The 15,923-nt window shown below is 42.5% G+C and overlaps 1 protein-coding gene across 4 annotated transcripts in view; it reads right to left on the reverse strand.

Annotated features, from left to right (window-relative positions):
* The window catches only part of LOC118098936 (cadherin-18), a 135,471-nt gene that overhangs the window by 9,713 nt on the left and 109,835 nt on the right, over nt 1-15,923 (reverse strand). For all 4 annotated transcript variants that reach the window (XM_035143196.2, XM_035143194.2, XM_035143195.2 and 1 more), the window contains 5 exons: nt 14,715-14,902; nt 14,040-14,293; nt 9,914-10,050; nt 6,679-6,800; nt 4,547-4,664 (listed from right to left, as the gene is read on the reverse strand). In XM_035143196.2, the coding sequence (XP_034999087.1) occupies nt 4,547-4,664; nt 6,679-6,800; nt 9,914-10,050; nt 14,040-14,293; nt 14,715-14,902 (819 nt within the window). The remainder of the gene's footprint in view (nt 1-4,546; nt 4,665-6,678; nt 6,801-9,913; nt 10,051-14,039; nt 14,294-14,714; nt 14,903-15,923) is intronic.

Raw genomic sequence — 15,923 nt, forward strand, 5'->3', positions numbered from 1 at the left:
AAGAGAGTAGCTGTCACCATTTTGTATGTTTGCTTCATTAGGCTGTGTTTTGTGTACTTGATGCTTCTGCTGGAAAGAGCGTATCATCATGTTCCTCTGTTGTGCAGAAACAAATTATTCATGCAGCACCTCAGCAGCCACGTCCGAGCTGTTAAACAATGTTCGTGCAAAAACAATATTTTCCTTTTTCTTAAATCCTGATGACCTGGTAAACACCTGAGCTTTGCTTGGATAACAGGAGAATCTAAATCAAACATCTCCGAGTGAGATTGTGATAAATTCCAGCTCTGTGTTGTTTGACAAAGCGAGCGCGGGACGGACAGATCCCCTTCACGCAGATCCTGCTGTTTCAGCAGATTACAGGCTTTCGTGAAACTCGCTGTATCACACCCAGTGCGAGTGAAGTGTGAATGACACAAAAGCTAATTAAATGTCCCACATATCAATGACTTGACAGCTCCTGTTTCAACACAGCTGATTAACTGTACTATTATGAGGTCTCCTGCAAGAAGATGCCTTCAGAAATCAATTGATCTATTTACGTATGTGGGTTATTTGGAGATCATAGCCTCGGTTTAATTGCCTTTTTAGAAACAAATGTCATCGCAATGTGACCGCTGACGAGATGAAAGCGGCCTTGTAAAGTGGGAGCAGTCAAGGTGAATATATTTAAAGGCATTTAAGCAGAACAGGTTTGTCACAAAGCTGCTAAACAGCTGCTGAGCAGAAGCATCTGCCTTGGTTTCCAGCTTTTAAGAAGCATTGTATTCTGCAGGAGTTTGACCTGCATTTAATACAGAACATCTTGCACTTCATATTAACGTGGATATTTAGCAAAATGGACGTTTTCCTCTAAAACAGAGATTTCAACAAACGCTTTCCAAAGTGCAGATTTTCAAAAACTCTGGCTCCTGTTTATCCGGGTGAACGTGTAAAACGGCTAAATTGAACTCCACAGACGTCTGCGTCGCCCGATGTGACGTAGACAGCAGCGTTCCTCTGTTATATCTCATGGATGTTTGATTTCTCTTTGTGTTCTCATCGGGTCGGAGATATTTTGTACAACGAAGGTCACATGGACAGAGATTTCTTTTGGAAAGGGAGAGGTAAACATCTTTTTGACGACCGAAAGGAGACGAGTTTGATCTCTGCAAACCAATAGGTAAAAGGCCTCGATCTAATTCTAAGGTGAGATCTGTGTTTTCTACAGAGCTGTTATGTGTCTCTGCAGGAAAAACACCAATTGTAACGAGATCACAGCTTCAAGGAATCTGATGTGGTTGCAATGAGCCAAAAAAAGCTTCGGTTAACGGGTTCTTTTAAAAGTCACAGTTGCTAAATTGCCGTATCGCAACCGAGCGTCGAGCCACGAAAATAGATTTGAGTTCCGTGATGATCCACAGCGAGCAAACTCTAACTGAGCAGGAAACGAGGTCACCGGAGAGTTAGTTATGTGAGTGACTGAGGGGGATTTTCGTCAGCTGCACAACAACAGAGGGAGGCATTAGACGCTGGCACAGAGCAGCTACCAACTGTTGGTCTGCTACAACAGCGATGAGCGAAGCTGCTTCGAGTGTGAAGAGCTTACTTTAATTATCAGACGCAGGAGTCAACAGTATGGTGCATTGTGCCTCTCTCTCTCTCTCTCTCACACCCAGATATCATGAACACAGAGAATAACCTCTAATACACAGTGGCAGTCGAACGCTATGAGACTCTTCTGACGCCTCAGCCTCAGAGTGACTGGAGATGGGTGCAGCGGCTTTTCTTTACGAGAGGGAATCGTGCAGATGAGACTGCAGGAGTTAAAAATACTACAGAGTTATTCAAGGTGGGCAGGTAACAGTATAAGCAAAACAATTCACGCGAGAGGGCAGAGGTAGAACAATAATAAAAGCTAAAAGCTCTCGAATCGGCTCATCTGTTTCTAATCTTGAGATATTTGTATTCTTTTTCCGTTTTGCGTCCCACAAGTGAATCCTCAGGATAATATTTTACTCTCAAATGGGCTCACTCGAACATTGTCCAGAGTTTTTAAGAGGAGACCGACGGGAAAAGCTCTGAAAAATGTCCCCATTTGCATCTGGGTAATTTGTGTTCTGGACAACTTCAGCAAATGTTTGGTGCATGTCTTAAAAAAAAGTATTTGTTCAATTCACGACCGCCTCTGGAGTCTAACAACTATCTTGAATGTGCCTTTGGTATTTAGCTGCTCCAGCGGAGCTGCTCTGTGGTCACAGGCTTTGCCGGGCAGCTGCCTCCCTTCTCCCCTGCTCAACTAACCATCCTCTAAATCAGAGCATGCTCTTTTAACAGCTTCCCTGGTTGAAGGGAAGGATGCTGCACAAGGAAATACAAGGGTCCCTTTATGTTAGAATGTTTTTTGTTGTGGTTGTTGGAATCCCACTTGTTTAAATCCCACTCCTGTGCTACAGCTCAGGATGAAAGAAAGGTTTTTCAGGGTGAAAAGAAGAATCTTTGTTGCATTGCTTCTTTTCTCCTTCTGCTCATCCCTAACTTATCCCACTCTGTGGCTCACATAATGAACAAATTCCCTTTGTTTCCTTCAGGTTCTCGGCAACAAAAGATTAAAATATGACACATTTTTTATTTCCGTGTCGCGACACATAATCGGCCCGTCCCACACGGGATTATCTCGCATATAGTTTGACAAGAACAAGAGCCTGTGGGATGGTAAGCAGCAGGTGATAAAAAACAAATTGAAAGGTACTATTACTCAAACAGCTTTGCATCAAAAGAAGAACAAAAACATATTCCTATCAATCCTTCAAGAAAGAAGGTTGGCTTCCTGAATGTTTTCGGGATATTTCGCAGGCAGATGGCTTCGCTGTGAGAAATGTTTTGACAAAAACACTTTGAAATGAGTGGGAGATATTTTCAGATTTCAGTTTTTTGGGGGATTTGAAATGTAGTTTTTGAGGACAGAGGACAAGGAAGACCTCAAGTCTGCATGATGCAAGCAGACCTCTCCGGAGATGCCTGTCCTCAAATGGCAGATTATAGTGTATAGTATCATTTTATCTGTAAAATATCGTTTTAAGAAATATTTTACTCCCTAATATTGCATCAGCTTCTCAAAATCCATATTGGGGAGATTCTAGGAAACACAAGCAATTTTTTAATTTGTTGACTCCCTAATATCAGCATCAGGCACAAAACATCCATAATATCTAATTTGTGGCCATGGAGGACGTTATTATTTACAATATATTGTTCATATCTCACATTATTACACAACACTAGCAAAGAATGGCTGCATCACTGGGACCAGATTGTTGTTATTACCTTTATTAACTCCCCTTCAATTCCACACTGTGATTCCCTCACGTAGCATATGGCGAATCAGCACGAGAGGTTTGGCACGAAGCGGTGCACCGCGGTGCATTTCACACATAAACAACAGATTCACACCTGTAAACTGATGCAAAACGACCAATCCTCATTTATTTGGGATGAAAAAGGGAAAGTAATTGTTGGACCAGGTGTTTTCAACCGAGCTCTGAATCTTTTAAAAAGACTCTGTTGCAACAGAACACTGAAGAATCCAACCCGAGACAAACGATTCACGATCAAGCTTGAGAAAGTGAAGTAATTATTCCGTCGTCTCCTCCTCGGAAACACACACATCACACTTCCATTTCACTTCCAACAGCTCTACTGGGTCAATATGTGTAAAACTGAGGCAAACTACTACGCAATAAATTATGTATAACAGATTTGCACTTTTAAAAAATGTTCATTTATTGTCCTTGAGGAGATACGTGCGGCAGTGATGCAGTCGATCCTTGCTTGATTCAATCTCGCCGTTACGAGCGGCGGGTGGCAGAGGGCGAGGAGCGTCTCTCGCTGCCACTTGCCTCTGCAGCTCCGTGTACTTGAAGTGGGCCCGGGAAGGCTTGTGGTGGAAAGCGACCGGTCCGAGGGCCAAACTGACTTATCTCCTAATATCACATAGAGGTTTTTCTTTCCTCCTCTCTCTCGCTCTCTCTCTCTCTCTCTCTCTCTCTCTCGCTCTCTCTCTCTCTATCTGTTTCCCTGCCGCTCTCTGGCTCAGAGATTCGTCTGGAGAGCCGTGAACTCCTCTTCTCAGTGGGCAACGGTGAGATATTCTGGCTGAGAGCTTAAAAAAAACAAACAACAACCTGTGATTGCAGACCAACCCCCGGCTCAGCATTCACCTGAGACGGAGACGGTTGCCATGGTAACGCCCACTGTTGGACCCGCGCTGGATCAGAATAATGCACGCGGGGTGGGGGGGGCAGCAAACTGGGTAATCCTTTCGACAACAGAATGCGCAAACCTCTACGACTCTACTGTTCGACGAGGACACAGCTCCCAGTGGATCCCAGTGAGATCTCTGCTTTGCCCATTTGACGCATATTTTCATCGCACCTCCGAGGGATGAGGAGATCACCGCGGCTTATTGGATCTGGGGAGTGTGAGCGATGAGGATGGAGCGCTGCCCCGGAGGCGGAGGGCAAAGCTCATAAGAAATGCAAGCAAACATATTGATCACTTTAATTACCTTCATTGTCCTTCAGGGTGAAGTTGGGATTCACCGGCAGCTGGCTTGGCAGAGCAAAGGAAAACCGCTGTCCGTTGGCAAAGTCGTCCTTATCCACCGCTGTGACGGTCTGGATCACCTGTTGTCCAGGAGACAAGAGGACGGATTTACTTCCTGAAGACAACACCTCCATCATTACATCCCCACATGATCCCCTCTAATTACAACCAGGACAAGGGGTCGATTCAGTCGTTCCGTGATTTGTTGACAATAATCGTGCAGAGTCAGAGTTCTCTGCTGACCCAACGCCAACTGTTCCTGTAACATCTTTCCCTCCACCCTTCCCGACAGAGAGTGGCTGGTTGGGGCACTGGGCTTCCAGAGCGTTTGGCATTTGGCTGGCATCTAACAATGACGGGGGAGCTCTCAGGGCCACCTCGCTGCCACTTATGTCAACTTGTTATCCTTAATTGGTAAAAGGCACAGTGAGCGCGGGGATGGAGCCGCTGGTGAGAGAAAAATGACCTAATATCCCCCGTCACCACGGGGACGTCTTATCTTCCATGTGAGATTTCCAGGCATCGCTGTGCCGCTGGTACACTCTCGCACAAGCCTTTGTGTTTAACTGTGCAGTGATACCATGGGCTTTGTTTGTGCTTGGGTGATGGAGTTTTCCATCGATAAAGAAAGAAAAACACTTCTTCTGTAGGAAGCAGCATTATGGGATGCTTGGAGTCGGCCGCAGCTTAGAGATGCCTGAGAAACCATCACGTCTTTGTTGGTTTCTAAGTGGAAACTCATTCTCCATAATGTAATTTCTGGTTTTGAAGATTATGAGAGTGTTCCCGCAATTATCTAAGATGTCATTGATCTTTTGGTGCTCTGTACACTTAGGTGGATTATAGGGTTTGCACCTAAATGCCGAGCTATAACTGATAAATCATTGAGAATTATTAAATGTTGACGGAGCCTTTTTATATTAGCTGGAGCAGCTCTTCAAGGCATTAAAGCGCTTGTTTAGGAATCCAGGAAACTCAGATTATCTCACGTGATGCTACAGAGACAAAGTGAAGAAAGGAAACAGTATGAACACATATTCTTGTTGTGGAGACGATCAGTGATGTTAAAGCACCATTAGGATCATTAAAGAATCACAGTCGATTGATGACAAACAAGATTTCCTCAGATCCCAAAATCTGACTGAAAAACAAATCATTTTATTTTTTACCTCCACCTTCTGTTCAAAATTACAACCACTAATCTTGATTGTGTGAATGTTTATTAAAAGCACTCATCATTTGAATTAATGGATAATATTTGAATGCTGTGTAGCTCTGTTCACCTGCAGTTTAAAAGACCTATGATTAAAACAGTGATTTAACTTTTAATGGGAACTGTGGATTTGGATTGACACTTGGCAACTAATTAGAAAAACACAGAGCACGGTGGTACGAGCGTTGAGATGCAAACAGATTTTACAACATTAATGAGCTGCTCTATTCTTCCTCACATCTCATCGTCTGAATGGTGCCACTCTCTCATTCAACACATTATCATTCTTCCCACTTAATCCCACTGGGCCACGAATCCTGAGGCTACACAGCAACCGTAACTTAAACAGAACGTAAACTTTAATTCAAACTTTTCTTCCACTAGCTTGAATCTATTAAAAATGTATTTAGCTGCGTCTCCCCAGTTTTTACTCCCATCATCCTTTTCACTGAAACCGTCTTTTGGCCATTTCCAGCTGCTGATTGCTCTATATCTCAAAAACCCCTTCTCAATTCAAATGAATCAAAGACTGCAGACAGCAAATTGGAATGAGCTTCGGTTCAGAATTGTCATGGTTTGCTGATGAGATACTCATTTTGAATGAGGGATGATTAAGCAGCTCACTGCGACGTCTACACAGCTCTCAGTGAGCAACCCGGACGTCTGAGGGAAATAATAGCTCAGACACAGAATGCATGTATTCAGAGGGAGGAATGAGCTCGCAACACGTTCCCTCGGAGGTGTGGAGAGATTTGAACGTGTGAGGTGAGAGGGGAAAACAAACACAGCGCCACACACACACACACACACACACACACACACACACACACACACACAGGTGTTACGCATGTTTCTCTCTCGGGGGAGTACTCGACGCTCACCTGTCCCGGCCTCGAGCTCTCACACACGATGACCTCCTCGTCGGTGGCTATTTCTGGCGGGTTGTCGTTCACGTCCAGGACCTGGACGTTAACGGGGACGTGACTGAGGAGGCTGGGGTTGTCTGTAGCAGAGAGAGAGAGAGAGAGAGAGAGAGAGAGAGAGAGAGAGAGAGAGAGAAGATGAAAGTCAAATGTGAGCCGTAATAACAAAGTGGAGCATCAGCGCTGTAATTTTAAACTGGGACACACTGTGCTCCTCGCGTTGGACTGTCTATGGGCTTTGTCTTAGACTGCGTCACTATAAAAGCACTGAGGGACGCAGAGTTGCAGATGGCAATTTTGTGTATTAAAGCACATTTGATCATCTTTGTGCGGCGTTGTGTACGTCCCAGTTGGTGTGTGCAGCTCTAATGTATTACACCGCCTAAGTCTTTTCTCGTGGAGCAGTACAAGAAAATAATTTAACACTTGAACTATGGTTTTGCTTTATGGAATGGGACGGAGCCCCTATGCAAGGCGGTTAACTCTCACCCAGCGGGGTCCCTCGGTCCCCAGCAGAGGAGGAGGAGATTTACTGGGTGGCTTCCAGGAGCGAGTATATTTTGCAGTGTGCAGGGCAGCACTGAGAGATATAGCATGCTCACTCAGCAAGACCCTCCTTGAGCAGAAAGGAGCCGTGCAGGTGCAGCAGTCTTTCTTCTAAATTAATGTTTAAGGCTTTTTAGTTACGTCATCTTGTGTCGAAAAGGTCAAAAGGTTTAGAGCGTCTAGAATGTTCCAGCTGTTATTAAAATTTCCAGTGTTTATAAAATGAAACATAGAAAAAAACAGCAGCAGTTTACATTTACAGTGTCGACAAGGCAAATTATGACAAATGAGAGTTATTGCCTTTTTTTAATTAATATTTGTCTGTTGCAGAAATTCCTTGCAGGCTGGTTCTCCTCTAATTCTGTGAATCATCCTCGTGCTGCAGGACCAACAACCTTCTTCCTTTTGTTATTTGTCTGTTGTCCTAATGATGGACGAGAGGGTGCAGGGACACAGTGTCTTCCAACAGTGTCTCTTCACACACATAAGGCCTGGACGTAAGAATTGTAAGGCCTGGTTTAGCCCGGATCTTTCTCTGTGTGTAGTTTGCATGTTCTCCCCGTGTCTGTGTGGGTTTTTCTCCGGCTTCCTCCCTCTGTTCAAAGTCGTGCAAATTGGGGTTATGTTGACTGGAGACTCCAAATAGACCGGAGGCTTAAAACATGTGAGGGTGACTGGTTGTTTGTCTTTGTGTGCTGGACCCTGTGGTGGACTTGCAACCTGTCCAGGGTTTGGCTCCAGCTCCCCTCTGCAACCCTCAAAGGATAAGCTGCATAGATAATGGGCAGATGGATGGAACTTTCCTGGCTTCCTTTACTTCCATTGTCAAACAAATGACTTACTTTCTATGGAATTTAGGAACATTTTCAGTATTTGGTGCCTGGAACTTGTCTTATTTCCCCCCCACTGCTGATTACGTCCATATCTTTTAAGGTTTTTCACAGGATTTGATAGAAAAAACAAAAAGTCTTTTCAGGGTGGCTGGCAGTCAACTGTGCATCCGAGCGCTTTGTGTCTGAAGCACTGTGTCCTTGTTCATTTGAGAATGTTTAAAAGAGGTAAAAACTGTATCATTGTGCCTTTGGACGGCGTCTTGGCATGTAACCGTAGCCCTGAATACTAAGGAGAGGTGAGGAGATAAAGACACATTAGCATTCAGCACCTTCGCCGGTTGGCAGGAGATTCGTCTAATTGTGATTACAAATTACCCAAGTTACCTGATAGCCATTCTTGAAGTTAGCGGGGCCTGCATTGACTCTAATTAATTTCCAATGTAGGAGAGGACATTGAAACAATTGGGACTAATTTGATTTTCTTTAGGTAATTATAAGGAAAATAGCACGAAGCTATTTGAATGCATTCTAATCAAAATGCTAAATAAACTCATTCATCCCAGTTTTTCTGCAGACTTTGATTGTTAATCTCACTATTAACTCATCTGATGTCTTTGGTCTTTGGTTACAGTTAATAATTCTATTAAAACATTGTTTTTTTCCTCAAATTGGACATTTGTGCAAATTTAATCCACTGATGAAGATTGGAACTTGACCATATTATTTATTCAAAATGATTAAAGACTTTAAAATTACCAAACAAATGTGTTTTTCTTGCTGTAAGCTTTGTTTTACTCTTTGCAGGGGGATATTTGTGCAACATTTCTGAAATGAATAATGCATTTTATACATTTAATTAAACAAAAATTACACTGTGACTGTGAAAAAGCATGATAGTAAAACATTTGTGTTTTCAGAAATTGGTTGTACGAAGTTACTGTCATACTCCCTTAAATAAAAGTTTAGAGGACTGGTCAAGGATAAAGTTTGAACAATGACCAGTAAAGATCTGAAAACTGCTGCAGGTGACAGCCAGTAAATACAGTTTTGTTACCTCGGTGTTCTGGACAGTGAACGTGTGTCCATCAACCTTTACAGTGTCCCGCTGAAGTGTCTTTGATCAACACATTAAAGTGAATATCTGCCGACTCTGTGCTTCACATTTTATTCAGTAGTTATCGGAGACGGGCGGGGGGGGGGCAGCACAGCCTCACACAGTTGTTCCGTTTTTACTGAACCTTTTCTTTTGTTGATATTGATTTTGACTCCAGTTTTACACTCCATGAATTTGAACCTGCCCTCTTCTCTCGGACTATATGATCCCCTCATGGTGTCTCGTTATCTTGTAGGAAAGCAGAAGAAAAAAAAACCTTCTGGGTAGAACAGTGGCATTTACACGTTGTTCAATGTCTTGCACTCTTTGAACGGCCTTTCAAGCAGCTGCATTACAGTGTTCCAGATGTCAATCATTGGAGAGATGTACCACATGCACATGTCAGTAGGTGATGGAGCAGGATGAACACGAGATATTATGAGATAAACTGCCTGAAATTGAAGGTTTACAACTACACAAAAAGTTGCTATTTACACAGAAACATCTTCAACCTTCTAAACTTTCTTAAACTGCCCAAGACGATGATGAAACTTGAATCTTTCTGCAGATTTAAGTGCTGAGTCTAAGTGTCAGGACATTCAAAGGAAACACCTCCATCTCACCAACACTCTCACAGGAGCAGACACACGCAGCAGGTGCACAGCAGCTACTCGTCCACTTGTAAACGTTTGCTTAATGGGAAAGTATCCTCGGTACCTACCAACCTCCGAGGCCATCACCGTGATGTTGTGCCAAGGCATTTCTTCTCTGTCCAGAGGCTGCGTCGTCCGCACGACTCCGGTGCTCTCGTCGATTCTGAAGTACCTCTTCCCTTCTTCTTCGCTGTCCATGAAATACCTGTCGGGGGAAGGAGGCTATTATCCAATGTGTCCACTTCAGGTGGATTATTTAAAAAAAATGCAGTGGTGGACACAAAGAAGATGAGGGACAAGATGAAAGAGGAGAATCTGCAGGCTACGGTTAGCGGTTCCGAGTAAGAAGGTTAATGATTGATATGCCGGTTTAAAGATATCAAGACTTTCAAGTTAAAAGTGTTGAAAAAGCTGATTTAATGGACCACATTTCATTTTGTGTTTTTAAATCTGCATTACAAGGGATAATGAGGATTGTAATGCTTTTGAAAAGACGATCATATGTAACAACCACATTTTGCCAATATCTACTTTTCCTTTGACCTACAAATCAACACACACACACACTGCTACTGACACATATATATATATAATCCCTAATACAGTTTGCCTATATATAAACACAGAAGAGATGATATTCCACAATAATAACTACTGTATTTTCCAAACTCTTTTAAAGACGGAAATATTTAATCTTTGTGGTCAAAAAGTTGAAAATGCAAAAGAGAGATTTTGACATTGAGGTGTATTTAAATTTTTGTCGAGACGTCCATGATAGATATGGATCGAACTGTAACTGCAAATTCAAAGATTTGATTCCAACCACAGCCGACCTACAATGTATTCATGCAGAGCCCTTTAATATGGATCAGTATCTGGATGTCTGGTATTAGTATTCAAACTAAAATAGTGTGCTCATAAGAAACACATATAAAATGCACAAAGTCCAAAAGTTCTATGACCTTCGTTTCCCCCGATGCAACCAGCGTCTTTCAAACCCGACGCCTGAACTTAGGAACACAGGCTTTCTGATAGTAGTTAGCATTCTGCCAGGCGCCAACTCCAAATATCTGATGATATCAAAGTTGTTTCTTCAAACTTCTGAAAGCTCCTTCTGGAGCCGCGCATGATGCAAGATACAAGTGGTATCGCTCATCAGACGCCGAGCAGTCAGCTTCGTTAAATGCTCATCTCCATGCAGGCACTCAACGTTTCACCAATTCTACCGAGGAGTTAAAAAAAAAACAAATATCCATTTACTTCCATATAAAAAAAATGAATCAAACTATAAAATAAAACTCACATTAATGATCAGAAATCAAAACCGCGCGGTGAAATGAAAGAAGCCGAAGGGGAATGTTCTGAATGCTTCCATTTTGAAAGTCTCGTACTACCTCTAATGCACATACATGAAAAGAATAATTTCCAGCTGCTTTTAAACGGACTTGAGTTCTTTGACAGAATGTTGTGAAGTACGCCGTTTCTAAGTCGAGCAATTATCTTCAATATTTAATGACAGAAGACGATTTGTCCTGCAGGCAATGTTTACACTGTTGTAATAGGTTTTCTAGCAATGCTGTCATCAAGCGCGAAGCAAAGCAGCCAGTGGAATACAAAGCAGAAAGGACTTCAGCGGCGCCTCTCATGACTTCAAGCACAAAATGAGCATTGACGTACATTTTCTAATTCATCTCTTAATGACCAGTTTCCATTCTCCTGAGCATAATAGACTCTAAGTTGACTTTTTTAAATGGGTATGGAAGACGGAAAATAGTATTAAGGGATATTAATGCCAGGATTGCATTGATTTGAAATAATAAACCCATTTTTAAGCACAGATTGCTTTACAAGTGTATGTTGTCGTGATTTATTAAATGCTGAAGGTCATAACAGCACAAAGGCTTTCAGCTGTAAAAGTTATTTTTTGGCTCGGCTGAAAAACGTTGCAGCTACTTGTGTATTTTGCTCTTTTATGGTATATTTTCACGTTCCTGCAGAGAACAACACAACGTATAAGATATTAACACATTATAATGATTACTTTCTTTGAGTTGTACCTTATTTTTTAAATCTGCTATCATGTCATACATTACAGAATTAACTACTAAAGATAAAAGTCGTAGTTAACACAAACAGGATGAGAAGTTTCCGGTGATCATGATAATAATGTGTGAGAGCAACCAGAGGTAATGAGCCATCACAGCTCTGATTGGATATTTAGACGTCAATTTCACAGCAGCATTTGACGTGTCACTTCAATGACATGTTGATTCCAACGCATGCATGGGCCGACTTCTGAAGATCAAAGCGAGCCGAGCACTGATCCCGGCTGCATTCTGCGTTCTCACGCCGGCACACGGAGCGGTGGCACAGTGGTTTAGCTTGTTTTTTGTTGCCCGGGTTCATGTGGATGTCGTTTGAAAATACCTCCCGGTGCCTCCGTCTTTGTGCCGTGAACATTGCCAGTGATGTACTGAAGGAATGGACGAAGAGGAGGTATCCCACCAGGAGATGAAGGGAAACCCTTTCATATGGAGATTACCGTCTTGTTTACTACAAATCTTTCACAAAGTCCTAAAATCAAAGAAGCTTCTTAACCCCACGTGTTCACTGCCATTTCAAATTGTGCATCATTCACGAAGAGGCGCAGATCTCACCTCTGTAAAACATAGGGGGCAGTATTATATAACACATGTCTGAGCTTCCTGCAGCTCTGCAGCCGATGGCACGACTTTAAAGTCTCTGCACACCTATAGTCCACCCACACAGGTCCTTTCTGATTAGACCTCTCATCAGCACAGATTGGCTGTGACTGACAGCTCCACAGCTCCACAGCTCCACTCTTGTTAATTTCGCAGCTCCCCTGGTTGACCTGTTATTATTCCTGTTGGTACAGTTGTGTGACATCATAAATTCCCACTGTAGTTCCACCCGTTTTCAGCCTGACCAGGTCTCATCAGTCACAGTAATTAAAGTAAAACCTGCGTGGGTGTGCAGGGGCTTTAAACTCTGATCCTACACCACGAAAACAGCAAACGCTTCTTATTAAAATATCAGCAATACACAATCTCATGAGGAGTTTCAGTTTAAATTAACACAGGCGGTGCGGAGTTGAGCGTAATGTCATGAAACGATGTACCTGTGCAGAGCAAAGATATGAGATTAGTCCGCCGCCCGAGGCTAATATCAATCTCTTTTCAGCAGTACACAAGCATGTGTTTAGAGTGCATACAGATGTGCTAAGCTGTTGTATCGCCTCGGGTTACTTCACAGGCTTGCCAACAAAATAACGATATATCTGATGATGCAAAAAAAAATGAGACAGATTCATTTTGCGTTTTGCAGATTTTGTTGGAGGAGAATCATTTGGGGACGAATGCAGAACAGTGTCCTGAACAAACCAGAGACTAATTAGCACAGGGCAGTGAATCTGCTTTACATTATTCAAAGTTCAAAGTTACCAGAAATCATACTCTTATTGGTCATGTGGTGCTCAGAGATACAAAACAAAGGCTTCTGCATGATTCTAGAAATGCACCGTGCATTATTTCAAATGTGCAAATCGATGAAATCTATTCAAACTATCGTGTCAAGTCGTCTTTGAAAGCTTTTCTGCAGAGATATGACACACGGGAGATTCAGGAAGACAAACATTCCATGGAGGCAGAAATAATCTCATTAGTTGACTTAAATCTCAGTGGGCGGAACCACAGCACCTCCGTTGTTTTGCAGCAGGAGAGATTTCACTGATTTGACTGCCAAGAAATACATAAAACCTCCAAAGATGCATAAATAAGCAGCTGAATACGAGTCAAATATGGTCAGAATATAAGATAAGTATTACTATATAAATACAAATACATATACTGCATATATTCATCCATCTGGTGAAGACTGCAAAAACCTTTTCAACTTTTCTGGAAACCAATTAGATGACTAAGTGTCATACAGTGGCTGCTGGTCACAGCTGAACGAGTGTAGAGTCCTAAAATTAGCATCACACTATTAGCAACCACTCTCTCTTTGCCCTTTTACTTTTCCACCGACGTTACTTAACCGGACACATCTTGGAACAGCTCTGTGCAGTGATGCATAACCGATGTGACCGTGCACCTACTGAGCAGCTCTGCTTCTCGCCATTTGTAATCATTTCCCTTTTGAACGAACATGTACATTTGGCGGTTAGCGTCCTACCTGACAGGGCTGTTCCTGCTGTCGGGGTCTCGAGCCGTGACGGCGCCCACCTCCGTGCCTCTCGGTGTGTTCTCATACACATCCATGATATAATAATCCATAGAAAAGACTGGGGCTTCGTCCACGTCTCCCACAGTTATTTTAAGGGTGGCGGTATCTTTGAAAGAGCCCAGAAAGGAAAAACGAGGATCCACATGTGTATTCGTCCCCTCGATGTGGAGCGTGTAGGTCTTCTTCCTCTCGTAGTTCAGGAGCTGTTGGGAAAAGGGACCACGGGGACGTGTGATTAGTTACACTTCATTTGAACCGTGCAAGTGATAGTTTGCTGCAAATCTGCATGATCAGCTAATGTGTGTTGACAAGAAATGCAGAGTTGTCATTGTTAAAAACTCATTTGTCATTTCCTGCTGCATAAACCCTTGAGAAAGTCTTATTTCTAAATAAATTGAAACTTGCACAACAGCTGGTCTCCTCCTTGTTCTCCTCATTTACTGAAGCTCTGCTGGATTTCTCAGTGCATTAATGCAGATGGATTCTACAGCACCACTAGAGGTCAAAACTCCACATTTCACCCTTTTAAGTCTGGATCCAAACACCAACAGACATTCCCCTGCACATTTTTCTAATACATTTCCCAAAGATCGTGTTTCTGAGTTGATGAGAGCGTGTTGTTACCTTTTTGAGGCTGAGGATTCCCTCCCTCGTGTCCCGGTCGGTGGATATGAAAAACGTGTTGGCCCCCTCTGAGTTAATGATGCTGTACTTGATGTCTGCGTTGACACCAAGGTCCTCATCGTTGGCTTTGATCTTCCCTACAGGTTTACCTACTTGAGCGGATTCAGGGACGTACAGCTGGTAATTTTCTGTGGAGGAAAAAATTGATGTGTAGCCATTTAGAGAAAGTAGTATGAAAAAAAAAAAAAACAGTTTGAAACACAGACTGATCTGCTCCACATCGTTTTCTGAATGTCATCCTAAAAAGGGCTTAGTTAGGCAATTTGAATCTGTCACCCTTTGTTCCGGAGGGAACGTCATTAAAATACTCTGCAGTGGTTCAATTGAAGCTAAATGCTAAGCTGAGGTAGATAGCGCTGCAATGGAGCAGATCAAACTCGGAGGCGGACGATTATTCAGAAAATGTTGATGGTTTTGAAATAGTTTTTCCAGCCGCAGCACAAAATGAAAAACCCTGGACTGAGGGCGATTGTGTTTGATGAGGCACTTTCAAAGGCAAAGAAGCACAACTAAATCATTGCTTACATTTATCATGAAAATGGGGAAGATTCAGTCTGCAAACCAGAGGGTTCGGATGAATGCTCGTCTAATTTTGCTAATTTAACTGCAATATTAGACGAGTGAGCCACACGGTAATTAAGTGTAATGCATCATAGTGAGAAATGCTGAATGAGGGGAGGTCTCAATAATCTGTGAGTTGCTCCCCACAAGAATCTAAGACTGATAAATGGTTAATCAATATATGCATGAACAAACATTTAAAATAATTTTCTCTCTGCAAATAATGACATATTCAGGTGCTTCTTTTCATTGAAGCTGCAAAACCAGAGATTGCACTGTGAAAAAAACATTTTATGTGCAAATGTATTGGGACCTTTGTTACTGGGGAAGCACCAATCTGACTTTTTAAGTTCCAACACAGATTTGCCGGGGAAAGCTAGTCGGCAAGATAATGTTTATTCGCTCTTGCAGATGAGTCTGGTTATTTATTCTGATTTCCATCCGTCCTGAGGAAGTGGCCACAGACAATTATCTAAATCGGTCCGTGTCTGGTACAATAACAGAGGAGACTTATGGAACAGAGGTAATGATCAACAACAACTAAAGAACTTCTATAAATCTAATTTTCCAATGGGATTTTGCCACTTT

This window comes from Hippoglossus stenolepis, chromosome 19 (assembly GCF_022539355.2).
Source record: "Hippoglossus stenolepis isolate QCI-W04-F060 chromosome 19, HSTE1.2, whole genome shotgun sequence".
NCBI classification, from domain to species: domain Eukaryota; kingdom Metazoa; phylum Chordata; class Actinopteri; order Pleuronectiformes; family Pleuronectidae; genus Hippoglossus; species Hippoglossus stenolepis.